This window comes from Melospiza melodia, chromosome 1 (genome assembly GCF_035770615.1).
Source record: "Melospiza melodia melodia isolate bMelMel2 chromosome 1, bMelMel2.pri, whole genome shotgun sequence".
NCBI classification, from domain to species: domain Eukaryota; kingdom Metazoa; phylum Chordata; class Aves; order Passeriformes; family Passerellidae; genus Melospiza; species Melospiza melodia.
The window spans coordinates 168,357,415-168,380,207 of NC_086194.1; the positions used below are offsets into that span (position 1 = coordinate 168,357,415).

Genomic DNA, 22,793 nt, shown 5'->3' on the forward strand with positions numbered 1-22,793 from the left:
ACTCCAGGAGGGGTCTCACCAGAGCAGAGGATTAGAATCACCTCCCTTGACCTGCTGGCCATAGCTGCAGCCCAGGACACAAATGGCTTTTGTTAACACAACCCACCAGAAAATCTGCCTGTGAGTCCTTTCCAGTTTGTCAAATCTGTGACTCTGCCAAGCTGTTACCACTGCCTGCTAGTGCTGCCCACTGGTAGCTGCTCTTAGTCCACTGCCACCCACTGCTTACCCACACCTCAGTGCACAGAAAAGACAGAGTGACAGCTGCCAGCTGCCACCAGCCTGGCCCAGAAGAGGACTTACAGCTCCCAAGACCTGCTCTCAGCAGTGTCCTCCTGTAGCCTCAATTAAGCCTCAGTTATTCCGGTGTTACTTAAAGGAAAGAAAGTGCAGTGGGGGTCCAGCTGTGCCTGGCCACAGTGGGAGACAGAAGGCAAAGTGAGGAGCCACCTCTTTTTTTTATTGCTATTGCCTCTTTCCAGCCATTATACCTGACCACCACTGTGGTTCTCTCACCCCATCTCCAGAAATATTTAATATAGGAAATAGCTCCCTGTACAATACAACACACACTCAATGGGAAACAACGGCAAGGATTGGTTTTGGAGAGCACCTGTCAGCACCCTGCTGGTCCTTCCACCTCTGTAACATTACCCACGACACTCTCCTCAGGCTCATCACCTCCTTCTGACACTTTAATGTGCACACCTGTACATCCAACTGTTCTTACCTTCTCCTCCCTCACACTGCTATGTGCAGAGCTGTGCTGTGGAAGGTGTCACCACAGTCGTCTTGCACAGGGAGAAATCCCAGCAAATGGAACAGCTGACACACTTCAAGCCTTTTATTTCTTACTGTCTTGCAGCTCATTTACCAGAGCAATGTACTCAAAGCAAAAGGAAAAACTCTTTCTGTGACTGTAGCACTACAAAGACCAGGTAAGATGTCATTGTTCTGTATGTCTCCTTAGAGTGTATATAGATATATGTAAGTATAACCATTGAGCAAAGGGGAAGAGCAAGCCAAAGAAATCCTGTCTCTTTCTCCAGTACTACTTCACATCCTTATTTCCTTCCTCAGCCTCTGAAGAATCTAGCATATACGCTTCTCTTTCTAATGGCACTCCTACTACAGCCTACCTCTGTCATCCATGAAACCTCCTGATCCATAACAAACTTATTCACAGATAATGTTATATTGTTTATTTCCCACTAGATGCTATAAATGGGAATAAAATCTTCATTTTACACTTGGTTTTAGTTGGTTTGACTGCTGATCTTACCAGCACAGCTTTGGACTTCTCATAACAGCTGGTTACAGTGATGAGGATGCCCAGAACCAGATTCAATCTGGGTTCTTTACTGAAAGCATTTAAATAACACAGAAAACAATAAGGGGTGTGTCTACCAGATACAAGAGGGGATAAGCCAGAGGACATATTTATTAGAGATGTTACTTACAGGAATCCTGGGATGTGGGGTGAAGAAGGCTGGCTGGAACAGAAACCAGAGTGTTAATAACAGGATAGCCTATTTTCCTTAAAATGCAATAGTTTACACATACTCCTGTCATTACAGATTGCACATTACATACATTCCATAAATAAGTTTATAAAAGAGCAACCCACTGTAACTTCTGGATGTTTGGAAAGAAGCCCACAAATATCTTAAATCTCCCAGAATATCTGAAATATGAACATAAACTCAAGACTATCCTGTGTGTCCTACCATGATGAAAAAAACAATCAATCTTTAGACTTTATAGCAATTTTACTGCCAGCAATCTCCTGCTCACTTTTCCACTTAGAGACACCTTCTGTATTATTAAATTTCCTGATACCATGAATGAACTTGGTGTGTCCTCCCTCTGCTTTGTAACACGTACATGAAATCTCAATGGGAATACATAGTCACTCTGAAGGGGTAGCCACAAAAAGAAATGATAAAAGTTTCATAGAAAGAGACAGTATCTTTTCTCAAAGCTGATACAATTTTGAAGAAAAAAAAAGATCTTGATGACATGAAGACTTGTGAAAAGCTTTACCTACTTTTAACAGCTGAAACAGGCCCTGGTTCCAGCCTAGACCAGTGGGAGGGAGTATGGCCAAGACATTATGTTTTTCAGTACAGGAAAGGGCTTGTTTCTCTCACTTTGGAGAAGGGAAGGACTTTCCTTTCTGCTGGAGCAAGCAAGGCAGATGGAGCAGTGGGATAATACTGGTCCTGACCAGAGGGAGCATTTTGGGTGGCATGGCTGCAGTCAGGTCAAGCTCCACACTCCCTCTTTTGTCCACTTTTGTTATTGTTTGTTTTGCTATTGTTTGTTTGCTTAGCTTATTGTTGTTTCCATAAATTGTTCTTATCTCAACCCTCAATCTTTGCCCTTTGTGCCTCCAGTTCTCCTCTCTGGGCACATGTGGGTGGAAGAGGGGAGAAGGGGAAGTGAGCGACCAGAGGCTGGTTTTGAGGTCTTGTGGGGTCAGGGGTGCTAAACTGGGGACTACCATTCCTAAACCATGACAAATATAAATAATTTCTCCCTACAAACACAGGAAGCTTGAGAAGTGGCACACATTTCCATGTCCAGCTATGTTTTATTTGTTTGTGAGCTGCCTTTTCTGCCTTTACTAACACAGATTCATCTTTGGTGTTGGACAGACTATCTTGTCTGATATACGTGGAGTCTTTCTACATAAAGCACCATGAAGTGACCTGGCATAGACTGAGGCCCAGCTAATGGCAGAGAATAAATTAAATCACCTTCTCCATTATGGGGATTTTTGAAGGAATTTTGAATGAGTTAGAGACAGGACCTCTAAGTTTTTAGATGATGCGATTTATTTTTAACTTCTACACAGGCAGGAAGGGTGAGTTTGGCTCACATATTCATAACATGGTTCAGAAGGTCACAAGACCTCTAGTTACAAGAACTTTTAAAGATTTACTGACCAATAAAACACCACCAACAAGGATATTTATGTCTTTGACCCAATCCTTAAATATTTTGTCTTATGGACTCATGCCACAGCGTAAGCTTTCTTGGCCAATCACGTTATGACACAAAAACCTACAGTACTGTATTCTAAACTTCTTGTTTACCCTTGTAACTACTTTTATTTTTTTTCTATATATTAAACTTTCCTCTTCTTAACTCAACGTGTCTCTGCTTTAAACTATAAATCCATATTCTTGCTTCTATCACCTAATTTGGAATCCTTTTCAAAGGTTTCAGATCAAATCCTGTGTTTAATTCTAAGCTTTTGCATACAGCCCCAAAGTTCTGAGAATTCCCTGCATTTCAGGTTCCAGCACTCCACTGCTGTTTCAAGGTCTTTAGACACTCGATTTTCACCAACCAACAGACCCTGATTCAGATTTTCTCCATCATCTGTGAATGAGGCAGCTGTATCCAGCTGTGGTGAGCAGAGATGATGAGAGGATGTGTGCCATGTCTTGGAGCATCTGTGACTGGCATAAATCCTCTAGTTGCAATGATGATGCTAATTTAAAGCTGCTTACTCAGGTTTTCTTAGAGGGAACTCAGAGGTCTGTGGATTTACATTCAGTGGGTGCTGATTTAATCATCAGTGAACTTGTAATTATACTCAGGGTCCTCAAACTAACTTTGCATCTTGATTTTGAAAACAATAAATTTATGCATTCTCGGTCTGTTTTTGCAAAGAGACAGAGGAAAGTACAACCTCACCAAAAAAATAAAAAGACCAAATAAACCTTGGTATTGCTTCTCTGAAACAAAAGGATATAATCTCAGAGTAAATAGGTCTCAAAGTTTCTGCAGAGAAGAAACTTGAAAATTGTTTCTGAGGAATTTATGTGGAGGAATGATGCCTTGAATATTGTTACAGCACCAAACACAATCTTACTTACTGTTCCAGGTAAGCCTGGGGGTCCAGGGGAACCTGTGTCACCCTGGAGAGCAGAAAAAAAATGTAACTAACTACATAAAAAGACTCCCAAATAAAACTTAACATTATCATTTAGAAGATGCAGCATTACCAGATGAGATATAACCCAACCCCCCAGCTGTGTGACACTTCTGAACTGAATTTTTGCTGTCCTTGCTTTGATGCATGCAGGCTTCTCATTCTGTTGTCTTCATCTCTCTATAATTCTATCATCAACCTGAATTCACAGGGTGATGAATTTCTAAAGTTGCCCCATCCAGTTTAGGATATGGAGTTTAATTTGCTTTTTAAATTAAAGTTGACCAAAAGTCTTGATTGAACAACATGTTTTAGCTAAACTTCTTTCATTGATAAAAAAAAAAATATCTGTTTTTCATCAAATATTTAAGTTGCTAAATCCAGTTCCCCCCTAATTTTGAGTTAAAACTATGCTGTTGCTGGAGGATCTCCTGAGCCCTGGCACTGACCTTCCTGTGGGCTTTGCTCCACAAACATCAGTCCCCTGACACTTGAAAGCCAAGAACTACCAACAACACTTGTTAACCTCCCAGGTAAAGGAAGTTTAGGTGCCTTATTGATGTCAGTGGATCACCCATGAAAGAATTCCCCCCTCCACAGGTGGTGAAAGTCACTGATAAACTCAGGACTGATGGAAGAACTCACATCCTGAACAGCACTGCCTCTGTCATGAGGGCAGTTTTTCCACAATACCCTCACAAGCATCTGAAAGGTCAATGTTTGTTCTTCACCTTCATGTTCACAAGGGTTTAATGTAAATTTTGGTGGACATTACCTTTGTCTGCTTCTCTTACTTTCACTAAAATCAATGGTGTTGTGATAGCAGAAGCCCAAACTATTCTTTTAGTTATTGTTCTATCCCCTACAGTCAGGCACAGAAAACATTTTTGATTTTAGTTCTAGGCTTATTTATATCAGCCAATTATAAAACTGAAAAAAGAGAAAATTTTAACCAAATTTAAAAAAAAAGGTTTTCCTTGAATTAATGAAATTGTCCTTTATTTCATCAGATTTAATTGCTCAGTAAATTATTTTCTCCATCCAACACATAGCTATTTCTGCTGCTTCTCTGTAAAGTTCAGCTAAAAGTCTTCCAAATTTTCTAGTCTTCCTCAGTCTCCTCTATCACTTGTCTCTGCCCCTTTGTCTGTTTTCTTCTCCTGTCTAAGGAAGATCAGGGTCATTTCATGACTTACTTTTTCTCCCCTTTCACCTTTCATTGCTGGGAGACCATCTCTTCCTTTTTCTCCCTATAAGCAGGGAAAGGAAAGCAAGAAAAATGTGCATTTTTATTTTAATGCATCAGCCTCACTAAAACATTTTACACTCTCAGTTATCTATCTTCCAAGATGTAGAGCAAGCAATTAAAAATGTAACATTTTGAAGATGGCTTCAAAAATCCACAATATTTTCAAAACCAATAATTGTCAATTGACCTCACAGAAAGGAAAGCACCAATCCTAAAATAACTTGCTTGTAGAAGATCCTACTGCCTGATGTAGTTATAAAAACCAGAGGGTTTTTTTCCAATTTGAAAAGAGGCAGCAAAACATCAGTTAAGACCCAGAATGAATATTTATATTATGTTTTTGGTTTGGGTTGGAAGGTACCTTAAAGACCATTTAGTTTCAAACCTTTGCCATTAATATATTCTGTATCCTCTGCTCTACAAGGCATAAAATGGAGCAAACTGCATGGAAAAACCTCAGATGATTTTAGATCCTTCTTGATCACATTCAAGCATGTCATCAGTAATCAAGTTTATAAACCTCACTCATGTGGCTAAATTTACTGTCAGGACATTGACCCAAATATTTCCTGGCATGAAGATATCTCCAGAGTTCTGCAGCTACCCAGAGGAAGCAGTAGGCACCAGGACTTGGGTAGAAGTTAAGCCATCAGAAAATAATTCAGCCATCTGAAGCCTTTTCCAGGGCTCAGCGACGAGGTGAATTAGTATTTTTTTTGTTATCAAGAATTTTAAATGTCCTTAAATCAGGCAAGTAATTCTGAAAGGGAGTTCTAAAGTGCCATCTGACCTCTAGAGTTCTAACATTTCCTACTGCCTCACAAGCAGCATGGCACAACTCTTCCCATTTGGGATAGATATTGCTCATTTAGCACCTCTGTGTTAATTAGGAACAGTCACTAGGCAGGGAACACCTTTTTTGGGTACTTGGTAACCTTGTGGTTTCTAATCAGCTGCTTACCACAGCCATCATACCAAGGGACAACATCATCTAGGAACACTCAGGTAAGTCCTCCTGATGCTAAATGGCCAAAAGAAGATCAGTTTGTGGCTCCAAGTCACTCACCCGGTCTCCTTTTTCTCCTTTCAGTCCAGGTAAGCCCCTAGGACCAGGAAAACCTGCTTCACCCTGAAAATAAGACAAAGTGTGTGAAAACTGAATGCTGTCAGACAGATCCTGCCTGATTTTTCTCATGAGACTGACTGTAGATGTAGTTTGCTGAGAGAGAATCAGATTAGTTTGATTATCAAATAATTTCTTAGGTTTTTTTTTAAACCATTACTTAATGCAGCAAGTAAAACTTCTCTGGTTTTTGTCTGTTAACTGATGCCACAAAATTTAGGATGTATTTCCTTCACACTGCTCTTTAGCAGGACCAAGGAAGCAAATGAAAGCAGAAAAAGAAACATAATATGACTTTTATTTTCATCATTAATGATCTGGTGTAGTCTGGAAATGCAAAAACTGCAGTGTATTAATCTGAACAGTACAGATGTCACCTGATGAACAGATATAGAATTATCTCAGTGCACTATGGCACATTTGGATTTACTTCTGTTTGAACATTACCTTTGAGTTTCTGCTTTACAATACTTGTTATTGGAGTAACTATGATCTCTGTGTCATGTGGTTTCCCCTAAATATATCAAGTACTCTCAAATTTAGCTCCCAGTTGACCCAGTTTGTAATGTGAAAATAACCATGTGGCTTTCTATTTATAATTCTTTGCTATCTGAATTTATACTGCAATATCACAAAGTAGATCAGTCATGGATAAGACCCAAGTTCCCAAAGTCTTGTACAAATACTGAACTAAGAAAAGGTAATTCCTGCTCTAAAGAGATTATCTTAAGTATAGAGAGAACACAAGATTATCATGGTAGAGGTGCAATGGGTTTGTAGATAAAATCAGGTGAGGAACAAGATACTGTAGTAACTAGGGATGACTAAGAACATCCAGGTGATGTTGGCAGAATTTTAAAGAAAGTGGCATTTGGTGGCAGATGGAGTGATGTTTTCTCAGAGCTACTGTGGGATCCTGGCTATCATGGAATAATGGAATGGTTTGGGTTGGAAGGGAACCTAAAGATCTTCTAGTTCCAGCCCCCTGCCATGAGCAGGGACACTGTCCACTATCCCAGGTTGCTCCAATCTGGCATTGGAGACTTCCAGGAATGGAAATGACCATGAGATCCCAGACATTCCAGAGATTCAGAGAGCAATCAGAGCATCTAGCATTGAAGGAGACAGAGGAGAATTTAGAGGGAAAATAAAAACACAGTTTAAATTTGGCCTCTGAAAAGGCCCTGAAGCAAAATATCATTGACTTTGTAAGAGTTCAAGGATAGAAATATAATACAAAACAGCCAGTGTGGATTTGTTAAAACTTAATCATATCAAACCCATCCAGTTCCCTCCTTTAACATGAAAACTAAGCAGACATGAAGAAAGCATTTTCCTGATGTATCTTGACTTTAGTAAAATATCTGACATAAGCCAAAATGATGTTCTGATCTATAACCATAGAAATGTAGTGTAGAATGGTACCTGGAGGGTGGTGTACAACTGAATGAAGAAACAGCATTCATACACATGCTATTAGCAAACTACTGTCAAAATTCAGAGGATGTATGAAGTGAAGTCCTCTCAGGGACAGCACAATTCAACTTGTGACAGGAAAGACAACACTTATGAAACATGTGGAGAACATCACATTGTGGAGAGAGGGACAAGTGTCTTGGAAGGTGGTGCTAAAATTCAAAACAGCCCTGTGTGGGGAGATGATTCAGACCTAGGGACAGTGATCTGGTTGGGGTCTGGCCCTTTGTGGCACTTGGACCAAGCCTGCCTGGAAACTTCAAGCCTGATAGTTTGCTTGCCCAGTGAAATGACATCAAGGAAGGGCACAGAAACCACTCCTCCCTTGGAGCCTGATGAAAACACTCCAGAGGAATCATTTGCCCATGCTGTGATGAGTTCTCCTTACCTGGGACACCAGGTAAGGATACTTTCCTGGGAACTGAGTGATACCTATCAGGCAGATTGCAAGGACTTTTGGAATAGCAGCAGTACAGTCCAGACTCACAGGGCGGGGTAACTGTTATTAACTTAATGAGTGCCTTATCCCAATAAACCTCAATTTGTGCCTCAGACTTGTAGCCTTATTCCACCAATCACAGAATGATTAAGTTGGAAAAGACCTCTAAAATCAACCATAAGTCTCACCCATACAACTGTTGCACCTTCAATCACAGATGCAAGTGACCTGCACAGATCTTGTCATTGGCAAATGGCTTTGTCATCTCATGTGGTCACTTGCTATTGTTTTGACAGGTCAGGTTTGCTGTTAAGACTGTTTTTTCTGCTCACCTGCTCACCAGGTTGGCCACGGATCCCTGGTTCACCCTGGAAAAACAAAAGCACATCTGTAACATTGTAAGGACTTGATCCTTTGGTGAGAACACTTCCTCATCAGCAAAATGTGGACCCTACTGGTCCATGTTGTTCTACCTACATTCCACAAGGCTCTGAAATTGCCTTTTTGATGGCTTGGGAATGCAGCCTGCAGGGAGCCAATGCAAGGTCCAGGTTAGATCTCCTTGCACACAAGCTTGAGAGAGGAGCATCAAACAAGGGTTTGTATTTTGGAACACCATCAAAGTCAGTGAACCTCATCTGCTCATCCTCTTACGTCTCCAACTTCAGAGAAATCTTCTCCCTACTTCAGTATAAGACCTTCCAAAATCACACCGTGGTTGAGTCAGTGGATGCTCAGCAGATCATGAAGTACAGTCCCTTACCTTAGGGCCAGCTGTTCCAGGAAAGCCTTCCTCACCCTTTTCCCCTCGTTCTCCCTGCAGGGAACACAACAGGTCAATTCACAAACTCCTCTGGTGTTTGTGCAGCACATTTGCAGTCAATGGTGAGGAATATTTTAACTCAGTTCCTCAAGATCACCTTGAGGGTGTAAATGGAGCCATATGAGAATATGCTTCCTGGAATATCTTTCCATTCCAGTGCCATTTGCAATCACATCTGCAGCATCCTACTGGAGAATTTCTGGAAAAACACAATCACTGGTGCATTAAAGATGTCCATAGTGAATTATCTGGGAAATAATTCAGTTTCCATTCAGTTTCTCCATTCAGTTTCTTCAAACTGTATGTGGGTAGAAAGTTAGAAAGTGTTTAAAAAAACCATAAAATTTTGGGACTGGGGCCTTGGTCACTGGATCCATTGTGTAAATACTTTAAAACTGATCTTCTAATGTGGGTGGCATCAGCATGCACAGAGAGGCTGCAGTGGTTGAAATGTGGCAACACAGCTGGAAAGTGCACTAAGTGCTACACAGACGTGTGGATAAAACCCAAAGTCTGTTTAACATCAAAAATATGTCATGGACTGCAAATTCCTCACCTTTATTCACCAATAAATGGGAGCTGGGGATTCAGCTAGACCTGAGATCAAGTATCAGAAGCAAGGAAACCTCTCCCAAGGCAATAGATGGTTAAGAGCTGTTTTCTTAAATATAATAATTTTTAATATAATTATCATCCCCAAAACCTATTTTGGCCTTTGTAGTCAAAACATGGTACATTCCTTTGTCCCTTATTTGCAGGGGGATGAGAAGTCAAGTGTCTTCTATCTTTACATTTACTATCTCCCTGCTCCCAGTGCATACACAATGGAGAAGACAACTCCCCTTGCAAGCCATAATTTGGAAAAGATTTCAAATGGGGCATAAGAAGTAGGAAATAATAAAGAACCAACTTTCTGTCTGCCACACAGACCTAGAGAAGGCTCAGGGGAATGGCATCTCTTCTTTTCAGCCCTTCAGGGAGGAAAGAAAGGAACGTCTTTGGAGCCTTCTACACTTCTTTGCTCTTCTTCTTTGTGCCTTGGATGTGTGCCTTGACTTGCCAGAGTCACTGGATTTCCTCATTGATCGTTTGCAATGCCCAGCTGTGTTTTTTCTGCCTCCCTTGCTTGCTCACCCCACTGATCTGCCTGGGTAAGGAGCTTAATCCCAGTGTCTGTGGTGTCACTTGCCTTTTGACCTGGAAGCCCAGGAAGCCCACTGAGTCCATCTTTGCCAGGCAGCCCCTAAACAAAAGGAAAACAAAAGTTGTAAGTGCCAATTCTTTAAATTGTTACCAGCAAACCCAGCATAAACATGCTCAGCTCATCTCTCCTGCCACCTACCTAAGTTTAAGAAAAGAAAAACCCCCTCATGTATTTTGGGTTTTGATTTTTTTTCCTACTTTGTCTCAAAAGACACAAAAATTCTCACATTGTACATATTTGCTCTGCCTTTTCTTCCAGTGTCCCAGTTTTAGTGAATGACCACTGGATGTCATCATTGTTACAGAGAAACTCCAGTATAGAGCTTTTAGGTACTGAGGATCTTTAATTTTTTTTTATGTACCTTACTTAAATTTTAGTTTATTCTCTATAAGTCCCTACCTACAGGTAATATAGCTATTACCTGTAGCTATATATATATATTTTCTTTTACATCTGTTTCTCCTTTTAAATCTTGGTAATTTCTTATACAGTAAATAGACCCCTAAAATTAAATTATATAGCACAAAATGACAGAGTGGTTCAGCAAGATAAGAATTAAAATTACTTCCTGTCATGCATTTAAAATGGCAAAAAAAAAAAAATTCTTCCCTTTTCCAAGTGTCAGTCAATCCACACACACTGCAGACTGTAGGTGGCAATTCTGTACTAAGTATTTAATTATTCAGTTTTTGTGACTTAAGAACAACAGAAATTGCTACAGTCTGCTAAATCTGAGATTTTAATAATGAGTAATTTGGCCTTATTCAGGAAATTCCAGGTTTGGAGAAACAATATTGTGTCAAATGCAAAATTAATTATAAAAGGTATCACATAAAGAAAATACCATGATCCAATTGCATAGGAATAGTGGAGCTGCACCTGGTAAAATTCTTATTCACAAAAGGTATCTGAGAATTATTTCTGGATTAAAAGTGACAGTACTGGAGCCCATATTAAAACCCAATGTGCAAAAAAGAAGTGGGAAACAAAGCAGACTTCAGAATTAAATTATCTGAAGTAATTAAGAACTTTGAGGTGAGGGAAACAGTTCCTCAACACTTACAGGTGGTCCAGGTGGTCCAGTTCTACCAGAAACTCCAATCTCCCCTGGTAGTCCCTGAGAAATGAAATCAGGAGAAAAAATAGATCAGCATTTCTGTTCTCTGCAGGACTCTCACTGCAGATTGCTGCTTTCACTTCAAGTACATTTTTCCCTTCCACTGCAGCCAGGTCACTGCTGTGGGGAGCCCTGGAGATGCTGAATTATCCCCAGGAAGCACCAATGTGGTTCCAAGGCTCAGCAGGGAGAAGCTGTGCTCTAGGACCAGCTGTGGCTTTTAGCAGAGAAAATATAAGAGAAAATATAAGAGAAAAACCACATTTCAAGAGGCCTTAACTCTGTTCCTTCTAAAAACCATGACCTAAAATTTTCTCCAGCTGTTTTTCTTCTCCTTGATAAAAAACAAAACCCCCCAGGGTTTCTTACTGGTGGCCCAGGTGGTCCCGGGGGTCCAGCAGTGCCTGGGGGCCCTGGAGGTCCCTGCAAGAGAGGAAACAAAGCAAATTTATCAAATTTTCTGGTAGTAGCTGAAAGCCTCAGGTCCTCCCCTGTGTAACAGGGGCCCTGTAGGAAACAGGCAAAATCACTGAGTTTATTTGTTTAACTTCTACCCAAAAAGTGCAAGATGCCAAAGCAAGGGGCCATGAATTCAGGTTGAACATTTTCTTCTGCTTAAGCCACTGCTGCCATTGCCACAAGGGGAGCTCCATCCTCCACTCCAGTACAAGAGAAGGAGGAGTGGAAGAGCATCAGGGGTAACCCACAACACAAAGCTTGACCAGTGGGATTCCTTGGAGCACCCAAACAAAGTTAACCTTGATTCATGTTGTTTCAAAGTGAATAATTTACCTCCAAAAAAAAAAAAACTGCTGAAAGCAACTAATGAATGAACAGGTTTGTGGTTTGAGCTTGCTTTTTTTGGGAGGGTGGGGTTAAAAATATGAATCCAAGAGTATGGAAAATGCTGCAATGACTCAAGTGTCTTAAACAAAATTTGCCACCATTTTGTTGCTTGACATCAACCTGGTAGGTAGTAAAAGATTCTCACAAAATCATGGTTTGATTAACACATTCAGTTGGAAATATCTTAACATTCTTACTCATTTCCCTGCAACAGCTGTTTCTCTTAGGAGAAATATTCTCTCAATAGCCACCTGCTTTAAAGAGGGATCTACTTTTATGCATCAAGCAAATTGTTAAATTTAGCTTCCTATGAGAGATTTGTTTCCAGCCTTGACAAATCCTAGTATGTTACTTGAGATACAAAAGTGTTTGTTACTGCCACCTTCCCCTGTAGACAAGACAGGATTTGTCTCTCCTATGCTCAGAATGAAATGTGTTCATGCATTTTTTGGATCAGGATCTGAGCAAACAGCGTGAGAAATGGGTATGTGAGCTGAAATCTAACCCTGGATGCCTCTTTCTGTCTTTCTAACATAACAATCTCACTAATTTTCAGTTTTCAGCATAAGGGGAGTTCTGGTGTAATTCTACTTAAAAAAACAACAAACCACCCCACCTAAAACTCTGTAGAGATTTGAAAAGGAGCAACTGATACAAGACAGAAATTGGCCAGACAGCATTTTCCCTGTCATTCAATATTAAGGTATTACAAGCCATAGATCAATATTAGAGTTTATTTTTAATGAAAAATGTAGATGATGATAAGAAAATGGTGTAAAAAAAAGTGAGGAGAAGGATCCATTTGAGGCTCGGCTCGGCAGAGATGGCAGATAAGTGATCTTATAAAATACACTCACAAACTTCAGCCAGGAGCTAAAACAGTCTCTTCTCACCAATAGATGGGGCAAAGAGACCAGAAAAGGAAACTGCAGCTACACTTGCTTAACTGCAACTCCGAACAGACATGGAGTTCTCCTGTCAACAGCACTCTCACTTGTAGAGTGCCTGAAATGTGAATGCAGCAAAATATCCCAAAAAGATTTTCCTTCAGATGCACTGATGCTGATGATTTAATTCCTGAGGAGTCCTGAAGTTGGATCCTGCAGTTAAAGATTCTACACCCATCAGGAGACACCTGGCCAAGACCATCCTTCATTTAAAAAGGCTTCACCATTCAAGGAAAAGACCCAACAGTCAAAAAAAGTTCAGCACAAGAGAAAATACTACACACAGGCACAACTGTGTGCAGCCACAGTTGGATGGAGCAAACACACACCAAGGACATGGAAATTCTGCTTGGGCCTGCTCCACCTCCACAAGACACTGCTGGGAGGCCCTACAGAAGGTATGGGCTCCAAGAGGGGGCTTCCATGAGGAATGGGGGGAGCACTGGAGAAAAAGGTAAAACTTTAGAAAAACTAAAAATGGATTCAGATTGGACTATGTGTAAATTTGCAGACTTTCCGTGACAATTCCATCAGTTCATTCCTAATAACTCAATTTTGTTCTCTGTCAGTAAGTGAACTGTCTCCTACTAGGAAACACATCCTTCCTAGCCCTACAACAGGGAATTTTTATCAGGAGGTGAAAAACCCCAGCCAGGACCCAGCCTCAGCCCAAGCAATCCCAGGCATGTTGTGTCACCCCACACAATGAATTGGCAGGGTCAATCTGATCTCAAAGCAGTCTTACTCCAGTATCTGCCAGCAACCACTATAATCTCTAAAATGGGAAGTGTTACATCCTCCTCATCCCAGCTCCTTCTCCCAGTAACTCCTGATATTCTCACTACCCAAGACAATTTCTAATTACCCTTTAAACTTTCCATATCCTAGACCACAAAAACCTTACGCAACCGTAAGTCCTGAAATTGAATCCCACTGATCCTTTTCCTAAATCACCACTAATAATTCAATTTCATTGTCCTCCAAGAGATAATTACTCAGGATATCATGCCCAAACTGGTTTACAGGTAGCCTCACCATGTGTTGCACCAACAAATGCTACACCCACTAATGGGAAGCTCTTCTGATTAAATCTTCTCAGAGGTGGACACAGAAAAAACAGTTTTATGGAATATCCAGCATTATCTCTTGGAGATGCACAGGGTGCTGACAGTCTGCTCCAGCTGACTGCACACAGCAGTCATTGACTGTCCTACTGGGTTTCCTGCCTTCTGCAGCCTGGCTACAGCAAGTGATGGGACAAAGAGAAATAAAATGGCAGAAAAACATCATAAATACCCTTATAGAGCATTCCCTTCTGCTACTGTGCAGAGAATTTCTGTTTCACTTGTATATCAACATCTCATATTGTAGCCCTTCCCCTGATTTCTGAGTATAATCCAGAGCAAGTAATATTTTTTTAAATATTAGAATTCACCAAACTGACAGAATCTATTTATGTTTTAAAAAACCAAATGTGATAAAACTACAGCAGCGGGACTGTGTAATGTTTACCCCAAAAAATCTCACACCATCTGTTTTCTTTGCTTCCATTTTTAAGTGAATCCAGATTAAAGCACCTGATTTACACAACTACCTTTTTCAAAGATTATTTGATGAATTATACAGATGAGAGTCCCTATTCCAAGTCCAGAGCACAGTGTTGTCCTGTTAAAACCCTGAACCAAAAGAAAATAATCACAGGGTGTATTTTTTTCCCGTCTGGTAAACACTCTGACATGTGGTTTGTAAGTGTTGAAGAAAGAAGTGATACATGAAAACTTGATTTTAGAACAGATCAACACAAACTCACTTTGGAAAACAAATGCAAAACATGGAATTTTTTAATAAAATGTTTAGACCAGAATATTTTCAAACTGCTGTTCTGAAACAAAAATATTTCAAATGTTCATTAAAATCTAAAATCTAAATATTGTGTAGAGGCATCTGTGTTTTGGGATAGGATATCTTTAAAAACATTGTGGAGGGTGGATTTTTTTCAGGCTTGTGTTTCATCCAGCCTCATTCCTTAGACAATGTAATGCAGTGACAGTGCTCAGGAGAGAAATCTGACACTGCTCATACTGGAGACACAGCTGTATATGTCCTCTAGAATTCACTCTCCGGTGCTCTCCTCTTCCAGTTGTACCTTGCTGGAAGATGGGCTGGGAAAGGCAGGGATTTTAAGATTTTAAGATTTAGGTTGTGGACTCCCTAAGGAGGCTCTGAGAAGGAAGAGAAACTTTTGTCTGTGACTCCATCAGTAGGCAGCTGGGCCTAAATCTCTTTTCCATGGAAGAAGGGATTATTAAGTCTTAAAGGGAGGTGAACAAATGACATTCCACAATGAAAACTGAAGTCTGATGGCTTTCCCAGACACCTGAAGGCAAAGCCTAAACAGACATATTATCTGTGTATTACTCCATGCTGTTGTCTGGATTCTCTTACACTATGACAAAGGTTTAGATAAGTCCTTAACCATATTAAAACAGTTTCTGGTCTGGGCTGTTAATGCAGGGTAGCACTTCATAAACAGAAGGGACACACAGGAGCATTCTGTCTGCTACCAAAATGAGAGCAAAATGAGTAACTGAGGCACTGACAGCCTTTCCTTTCCACTCTCTCTTCCTGTCTCCAAAGACATTCCCCACAATTTCACGTCTTAGAAAGACCCCACAGACCCCTCCTGTTGCCTTTATGCTGTCTTTCCTTTATTTACACTCCTTTCCCATCAAAAGTGAAGCTGTTGCAGCCAGTTTTGTGGAGCAGCCCATGTGTCTCACTATGTCCTTTGCTACTCCAGAGCTCCACTTCTCCTCCACAGCATCTGAGTGGATTCCAGGATCACCTGCTCAAATCAGCTTTTCATTTCTCACCCCAGCCACTTCTGCTGTCAATTGGAATTATACAACCAGAGAATCACTGTGGTTGAAAAAGACCTTTAAGACCCTCGAGTCCAACCATCAACTCAGGGCTGCCACAGCCACTGTCACTGCCAAACTTCTTTTAAATAGCTCCAGGGACAGTGATTTTACCATTTCCCTGGGCAGCCTGATCCAGCACTTGACCATCCTTTTATTGAAGAAAATTTTCCTTATATCCAATCTGAAATGGAAATTATTACTGAGATATTTTCTGTAATGCTGCATAAGAGCACTGTGTTCCTCTCTCTGCTTAAATCCTGCCTTACAAATCAATACAAAGGTAAGAGAACTTATAAAAAAAAAGCTGCTGCTGATGACACTAAAAATCAAAAGCCTGAAGAGCCAACAGATGTGAGCATTTGTCTACAATATATGTCCTGTAGTCAGCATCAGTGACAGTGCCATAATTCATGCACGGATCCAGTCTCCAGTCACTTCATCAAGTGGCAGTGGAACGGGAGTACCAACACTAAATTTAAAATAAAAGTTTTGTCAACAAAAAATTCTCCAAACTGTCTTTGCAGCTCTTTAAAAGTATGGAATAAAGTTGACTTTGTACATAGCAGTCTTTCTAGGAGAGTTTCCTGCTTCCAGTGAAAGGCAGTATTTGTTTAATTTAATCACTTAGTGTAAGCTATGGACATGATCTCTTTTGTCTACAGAGGAAGATTTATTTCCCCATGTGTTTGCTTGGAGTTGGTTTACTGAGTCAGTGCAGCAAATGAGAAAAAAAACAACTAAAAAATCTCCTTTAATGTCTTTTGTTTCAGCACTATTAGCAATCTTCACAGGTGAAGACTTTTTTAATTTATTTTTTTAAAGGTATAGATCTTATTAAAGATTGCTCTGAGCAATACCTTCCAATTCCAAGCAGCACTGGCAAAGTTTGAATTCAATCTGAGCTTTGCAGCTGGGGCCCACATCCTTTTCTTACCTTTTGCAGTATTAACTTGCATTATAAAAAGGACATTAAGGACACTGTGTGTTTCAGAGAAGGTCATTTATTTCCTGAATTACTTAAGAAAAGCTGGGCTTCAGCTCACACCTACAGACAAGTCTATACTAATGAAATCACTGCCAGCCAGGACCACAACAGGTACAGCTTGTACTGGTCTCCCTCCCAGGTCTGACTTACAGCACCAGGTTATCCAGCACAAGGCAAGCCCCAGCAACAGCCCAGAGGTATTGCAAGGCAGAGCTATGGCATGTTTAACTCAATTTCCAAGACTTTTGATGTGTTTTGATGTCTCCCAGGTGGCCAGCAAGTACCCACTCATCTCGGGGAGCCTCAACAGTGGCTCAGTGGCCCATTTGTGGGTGCCTGTTTTAAGAGAGCTTCAGGATCCACTGATAATATTAATTGGATCTTCATCAACAGGAGGAGGCACCTGTATCCCCATTCTCAACCCAAAAACTGCTTGCATTTGGAGCCAAACCCCAGCCCTGGTAACTCAGTGATACAGCTCAGAGTGCCTGAGACAATTATTTCAGCCTAAAGTTCTTTACAGAAATGCTCATTTTTCAGTCTGCATTTGAACATCCTATTGCAATAAAAGCTGGGCCTATGATTAAGGTTCCTGGGCACTAAAATAGTACAAATAAATAATAACAACACTAACACATTATTAAGTTCAGGTGTCTGTGTCCTTGCTGCCAGAAAATTGCTCAAGTCCAGACAGGAAAAAATATCCAGAATTTCTATTCCATGGCTTAATGATATTGCAAGATGCACCATTTATAAAGATGACTGGAAAATAAATGCTCATTTTTAAAGGTGCTGATCAGAAAACATGAAACAAATAAGCAGATGGACAGGTTCACCACCACAGCTGATTTGGAAGGAAAAATAAATATTTAAAAATATTTTTATATATTATATATTTTTATCATTTGGTTGATAATTATAAAATTTGGCTTATAATTATAATTTTGAGTTGGTGTGTGCAAAGAGAGACAAAGCTACCCTACTACCATAAAACATCCCCAGTCTAGCAGCAAATTTGCCTCCTAGATGCTGCTTCAGGGTCTGACAAATAATCTCTCAAATGATCCTTGAGACTTGGATTGACTCATCTCACCTGCAGTTCATCACTGGACCATGGAATCACAGAATATCCTGAGCTGGAAGGGACCCACAAGAGCACCCCTTAAGTCAGTTCCCTTGCACAACTGACTGATCTGCCACTGATCTGTGGCTTCTCAGTTGGACTGAGCATGTCAGCAATGATTTTCCTTGGCAAAGCCCACCAATAACTTCAGATCTTTCCTGTGTCCTTCAGCAACAATGAGCCTCCTAAAGCTCCTGTATCAACCCCTTCCTCCTGTCCACACAGGTATCAATGTGGGGAATCAGGTCAGGAAACATAAATTTAAAATTGCAGAGGAAAAGGAGATTATTTTTGTGTTCTAATCTACTTTATGTGCAGCCAACTCAAATCAGTTGTCCCTCAACACCACCAGGACAGCACAGGAAGAGCTGACATGGGCTTCCATGCATAATTTGAATGAATATCCATGCAACTACAGTATAAGAAAACCACTTTTCTTCCTGGGCATTTTTGGGACATAGTCTAATTAAGAAAAAAAATAAAAAGAAGAGAAAATGCTGATAAAGTGTTTTAAAAATCTAATGTCACAAAAAGTGCTGTTAAGCTGAATAGTTTTGTCACAAAGTGAATGTAAGCATTTTCATTAAGGAGAAACATTGAAATCTGCAGCAATATGTCTAGAACAGAGTGCCACTGCAGGAATAGGAACAATATTTTACCTTTCATGCAGTTAGCTTGGAGGAAGAGTCAATTTAAGTATCCCTTGATGGGGCAAGCATTTTGTGCAGTTTTAATTAACATAAAATTTGCTAACATTATTTAGCTTGTGCAAAAAGGAAAATTACTTAATCCTATGTCAGCAATTTTCACAGATACATTTATAAATTTGCTAACACATTCATATATATCTTTAATTTGCAGGGAACTTGAGCTAAGTAAGTGTGACATTGGATGGATACTGTCAGGTATCTTAAAAATAATGTACAGATAATAAAATCTTCCTCCAAAATGAAGGAAAAAAAGAAAAAACAAAGCAAAACTAAACTAAAAAAAACACCAACAACCAACCAAGTTAAGAAAAATAACACAACAAAAGCAGGGTGGTTGACTCAACAATTTAAGATTTCAAGAAATCTTCTTGCATGCTCTAGGAATAGAAAGGGATTCCTGGGATTCCTGGGGTGTTCTGTGAAAGGCCAAAAATTGGATTTGATGATCCTTATGAGTTCCTTCAAACTCAGAATATTCAATGATTCTTAAATCTTTTAAATCCATTAGAAACACTGTCTTCATTCTTGCAGGCTGCTGCTGAAATATTTGCAGATTAGATATTGTACCAAAAGTAAAAAGTCTTAAAATATGAAAACCAGTATCAAATGGTGTTTTGCTAGGCATAGTTCCCTGCTGGACACAAGGGATTTCACCTGCATGGGGCCTCAACCCCTTGGATAAGCTCTCTGACATTCTCCACAGACAAGTGAATAGCTCTTTACAAAAACTCCTGTCACACAAACCACATCTAGATCATTCCTCCTGCTTTAAAGGGCATAAATTGCCAGACCAAATAAATGAGCAATCAGAATCTGTAGTCTAGCAGTGTGATTCCTTCTCCCTCAGGGAAATCCCCAGAGCCCTCTCTTGGAGACACCACAGAGTTTACCCGCCTGGGCAGACAGAAAGGATTTCCTCACAGACTTTCGCTTAACACTGACCCATTCCAGTTCCTTTCCCCATATGTCCCAACTTCCCCGGGTCTCTCCTTTCCCTGTTCCCTCGTTGCTTGTGGTACCCCTGGTGGCCAGCCCCATTTTCCCCAAAGCCAATCCCTTTGCCCTGCCCTTTGTACCGCCCCCGTGCCCTCCGCTCCTTAACTTTGTGCAGAGTGCATGGTCTGGTCTTTTGTCTCTGGTTTCCATTCCACGTGCTGAAATAAACTGCACTAGACCTGGCCATATAAAAGGCCCTTCTACCTCTCCTTTCTGAGCTAGCCATGATGAGTGGTGTGTGTGGACTTGACTGCTTTGCCTGAGTGCTTACCCAAGCGGCTTTTCCACAGGAGATGCTTATAGGGGAATGTAGGTAGCAGCAACCACCATCTAAATCCCACGCCACTACAGAAGTTGCAGTACATCACCAGCAGCTGTAGCAATGGAAGCTCATCATTCTTCCCTTTAGCAATTATTGAAACGCAATCCTAAAGCCAAAGTCCAGTTTATTAACTTACTATTGAAAGGGAACAAATGAAATGCTGTTTTGTTCTGAGCAGTCAGCTCAATGTGAGATTGTACCTTTCCTGCTTTAGGACATTCCTGTGGATATTTTTCTTATTGCCGGGGTGACCCTACAAAGTGATTCAGATCTGCTGAATTTGTCTCCAAAGTTAGCAAAAAACTATGTCAGAGGTGTCCGTGTTATTAGGGCCAAACAGGCTGATCCATGGTGGAGCTGAATCCTCTTGGCAATTCTTAACAAACCCCTCTGTGTTGCCCTCATGATACTATGGTGCAATTTGCAGCTCGAATTTGCCAAAAGCTTTAAAAAGAAGGAGTTAAGGGGTCATTAACTTAAGAAATCCCCTTTCCTCACTAAACACAAATCAGTGATTCTTCTCTGGGATGATGCAGCTTTAAGCACAAGCAATGGGGAAATCCCATACAACACAGCTGTGCTGGTTCTAAGATGTTGAAAAACTCTGGAAGGTAAATGAAATTGCTATCAGACAAACAGACATCTTTCAATCTCAACAAGATAAATTACTTACATCTTAAAAGGAGAAACATGAACTTCAAATATAGTATAAAGAGGAAGATCACACATGCTGCATTGTGTAGTTCCATGTCCTCTGTTACCCCCAAATCTGGTTTTACACATATTACAGGAAAATGATAATAAGAAATAATAAGAAGTCATCGCTTACCTGAGGGCCAATCAGACCATTGATTCCTGGGAATCCTGGTTCTCCCTTTTTGCCCTGCATGTTCAACACAGGAGCACATATTAGAGAGCAGACCAAAGACTGCTATTGATTTTCCAAAGCCTTTCACCACCAACCTGGTAAATCAATGTAATGTGGGTACACAAAACACAAAAGCTAGAAATGAAGACGACACCATTTGGAAATGAAACCCCAGTTGTCTTCAACAGTCCTGTATCTCCCAAATTGTGACAATAGCTGTAAAATTGAGAGCTGTTCTCACACACATTGTGGCATCTCCTACACTCTGCAATCCCACCTGGCTTCCCCCTACAGAGGGATAAGGAAGTCATGGTGCTGAGATGCAGCCAAGGGAAGTGCCAAGTGTAAACATGGGCTGAGAGGTAAAGCAGTGGCCCTCTGGTCCCTTGCACTGCTTCTTGCATTAAGAAATAAAATAATTGAGAACTCTGGTGCATGGTTGAATAGAAAAGATCCACAATCTCTAAGCTGGGAAACAGGAATCCATGAGGCATTTCTGGGTAAAGGTGGCATTAGCACCAAAGGGCAGAGCTCATGGACTCCTCTGCAAGTAAAAAATATTCCTTCAAAGGAACCAGAGAACTCCACTGGTGCAAGGCAAGGAGAAGCAAAGAGCTGGAGTAAAACCCTGAGACAAGATCACCTGTATGGATGCTGGACCTCTGTGTCCCCATGGGTTTGATCTCAAATAATTCAAAAGGAAAAAATCCAACATGAGAAAAATGAGGAAGAAAGGATGGAGTAAGCACTGGAGTTAAGGCAGAGGTTGGACTTGTTTCTTAACCCAACAGGTGACTTGCTGTGTTGCTTTAGGTAAGTCACATATTTTATAAAAATTCTCTCTTCTTCCCTCATACGTAACCGACACTGAGTCATAAATATTTCTAAGGCTGTTAGTAATATAGTGGGGGAGGGTACATTGTAAGAGACAGACTTTTTCTTCCTTCATTTCGACTTCTCTTCCAGACTGATTTTCTTTTTAGAAGGAAAATATAATTAAAAAAGTTTAATGTCCCTGATAATATGAAGGGTCAAATACAAAATCTTTCCTTTATTTTTCTTCATTTAAAGATGTGCAGAAACAGCATCTATTAACAGCAGTTTTTTGCTGACTTAATGAAAAATCTAAACCATCAAAAAGAAAACAAGTTTTCATTATGTTTTCCTCAGCTGTGACTGAGATTTATTATCTGATGTGTCAGAATCAGTTATTTTAATTATTTTTCTCATTAAAAAATCCCCAGCAACTCTCCACCCTAAAACAATGAAAATCAGCATTCATATACAGAAGAATTTAAGAAGAATATTAACGGAGTGATTATAGGGTCCTCAGGTATCAGAAGGAATTTGTAATCATTTGCAGGACTCAATATCAATAAAAATTTGAATTATATACTCCAGCACACCCACTCTTCCTAAATGTTCTTTCTACTTTTCCAACATCCATCATTTATTTTCTTGTCAAAGCCAACAAGACCTCATTTTTAATTTGAAGGACTCATGTCACCACATCATTTAACATATGTTTTCTAGTTAAAGATGATTGTTTTGCCCACTTGCAAGGTGACCATGCAAATGGCAGACACAGGAGATGAGCCGCCTCCAGCTTCCTATCCATGTGGGAGCTCCATGCCAAGGTGGCTACTTCCAGAGTTACAACACTGAGACCAGAACAGAGAATCACAGAATCATGGAATCACA

The 22,793-nt window shown here is 40.4% G+C and overlaps 1 protein-coding gene across 1 annotated transcript in view; it reads right to left on the reverse strand.

Moving 5' to 3' along the window:
* COL22A1 (collagen type XXII alpha 1 chain) overlaps positions 1 to 22,793 on the reverse strand; it is a 232,096-nt gene that overhangs the window by 60,042 nt on the left and 149,261 nt on the right. Inside the window, exons 24-33 of the mRNA XM_063174607.1 lie at positions 21,054 to 21,107; positions 11,744 to 11,797; positions 11,321 to 11,374; positions 10,243 to 10,296; positions 8,994 to 9,047; positions 8,563 to 8,598; positions 6,259 to 6,321; positions 5,140 to 5,193; positions 3,888 to 3,929; positions 1,461 to 1,493 (exon numbers count right to left, since the gene is read on the reverse strand). Coding sequence (XP_063030677.1) covers positions 1,461 to 1,493; positions 3,888 to 3,929; positions 5,140 to 5,193; positions 6,259 to 6,321; positions 8,563 to 8,598; positions 8,994 to 9,047; positions 10,243 to 10,296; positions 11,321 to 11,374; positions 11,744 to 11,797; positions 21,054 to 21,107 — 498 coding nt within the window. The remainder of the gene's footprint in view (positions 1 to 1,460; positions 1,494 to 3,887; positions 3,930 to 5,139; positions 5,194 to 6,258; positions 6,322 to 8,562; positions 8,599 to 8,993; positions 9,048 to 10,242; positions 10,297 to 11,320; positions 11,375 to 11,743; positions 11,798 to 21,053; positions 21,108 to 22,793) is intronic.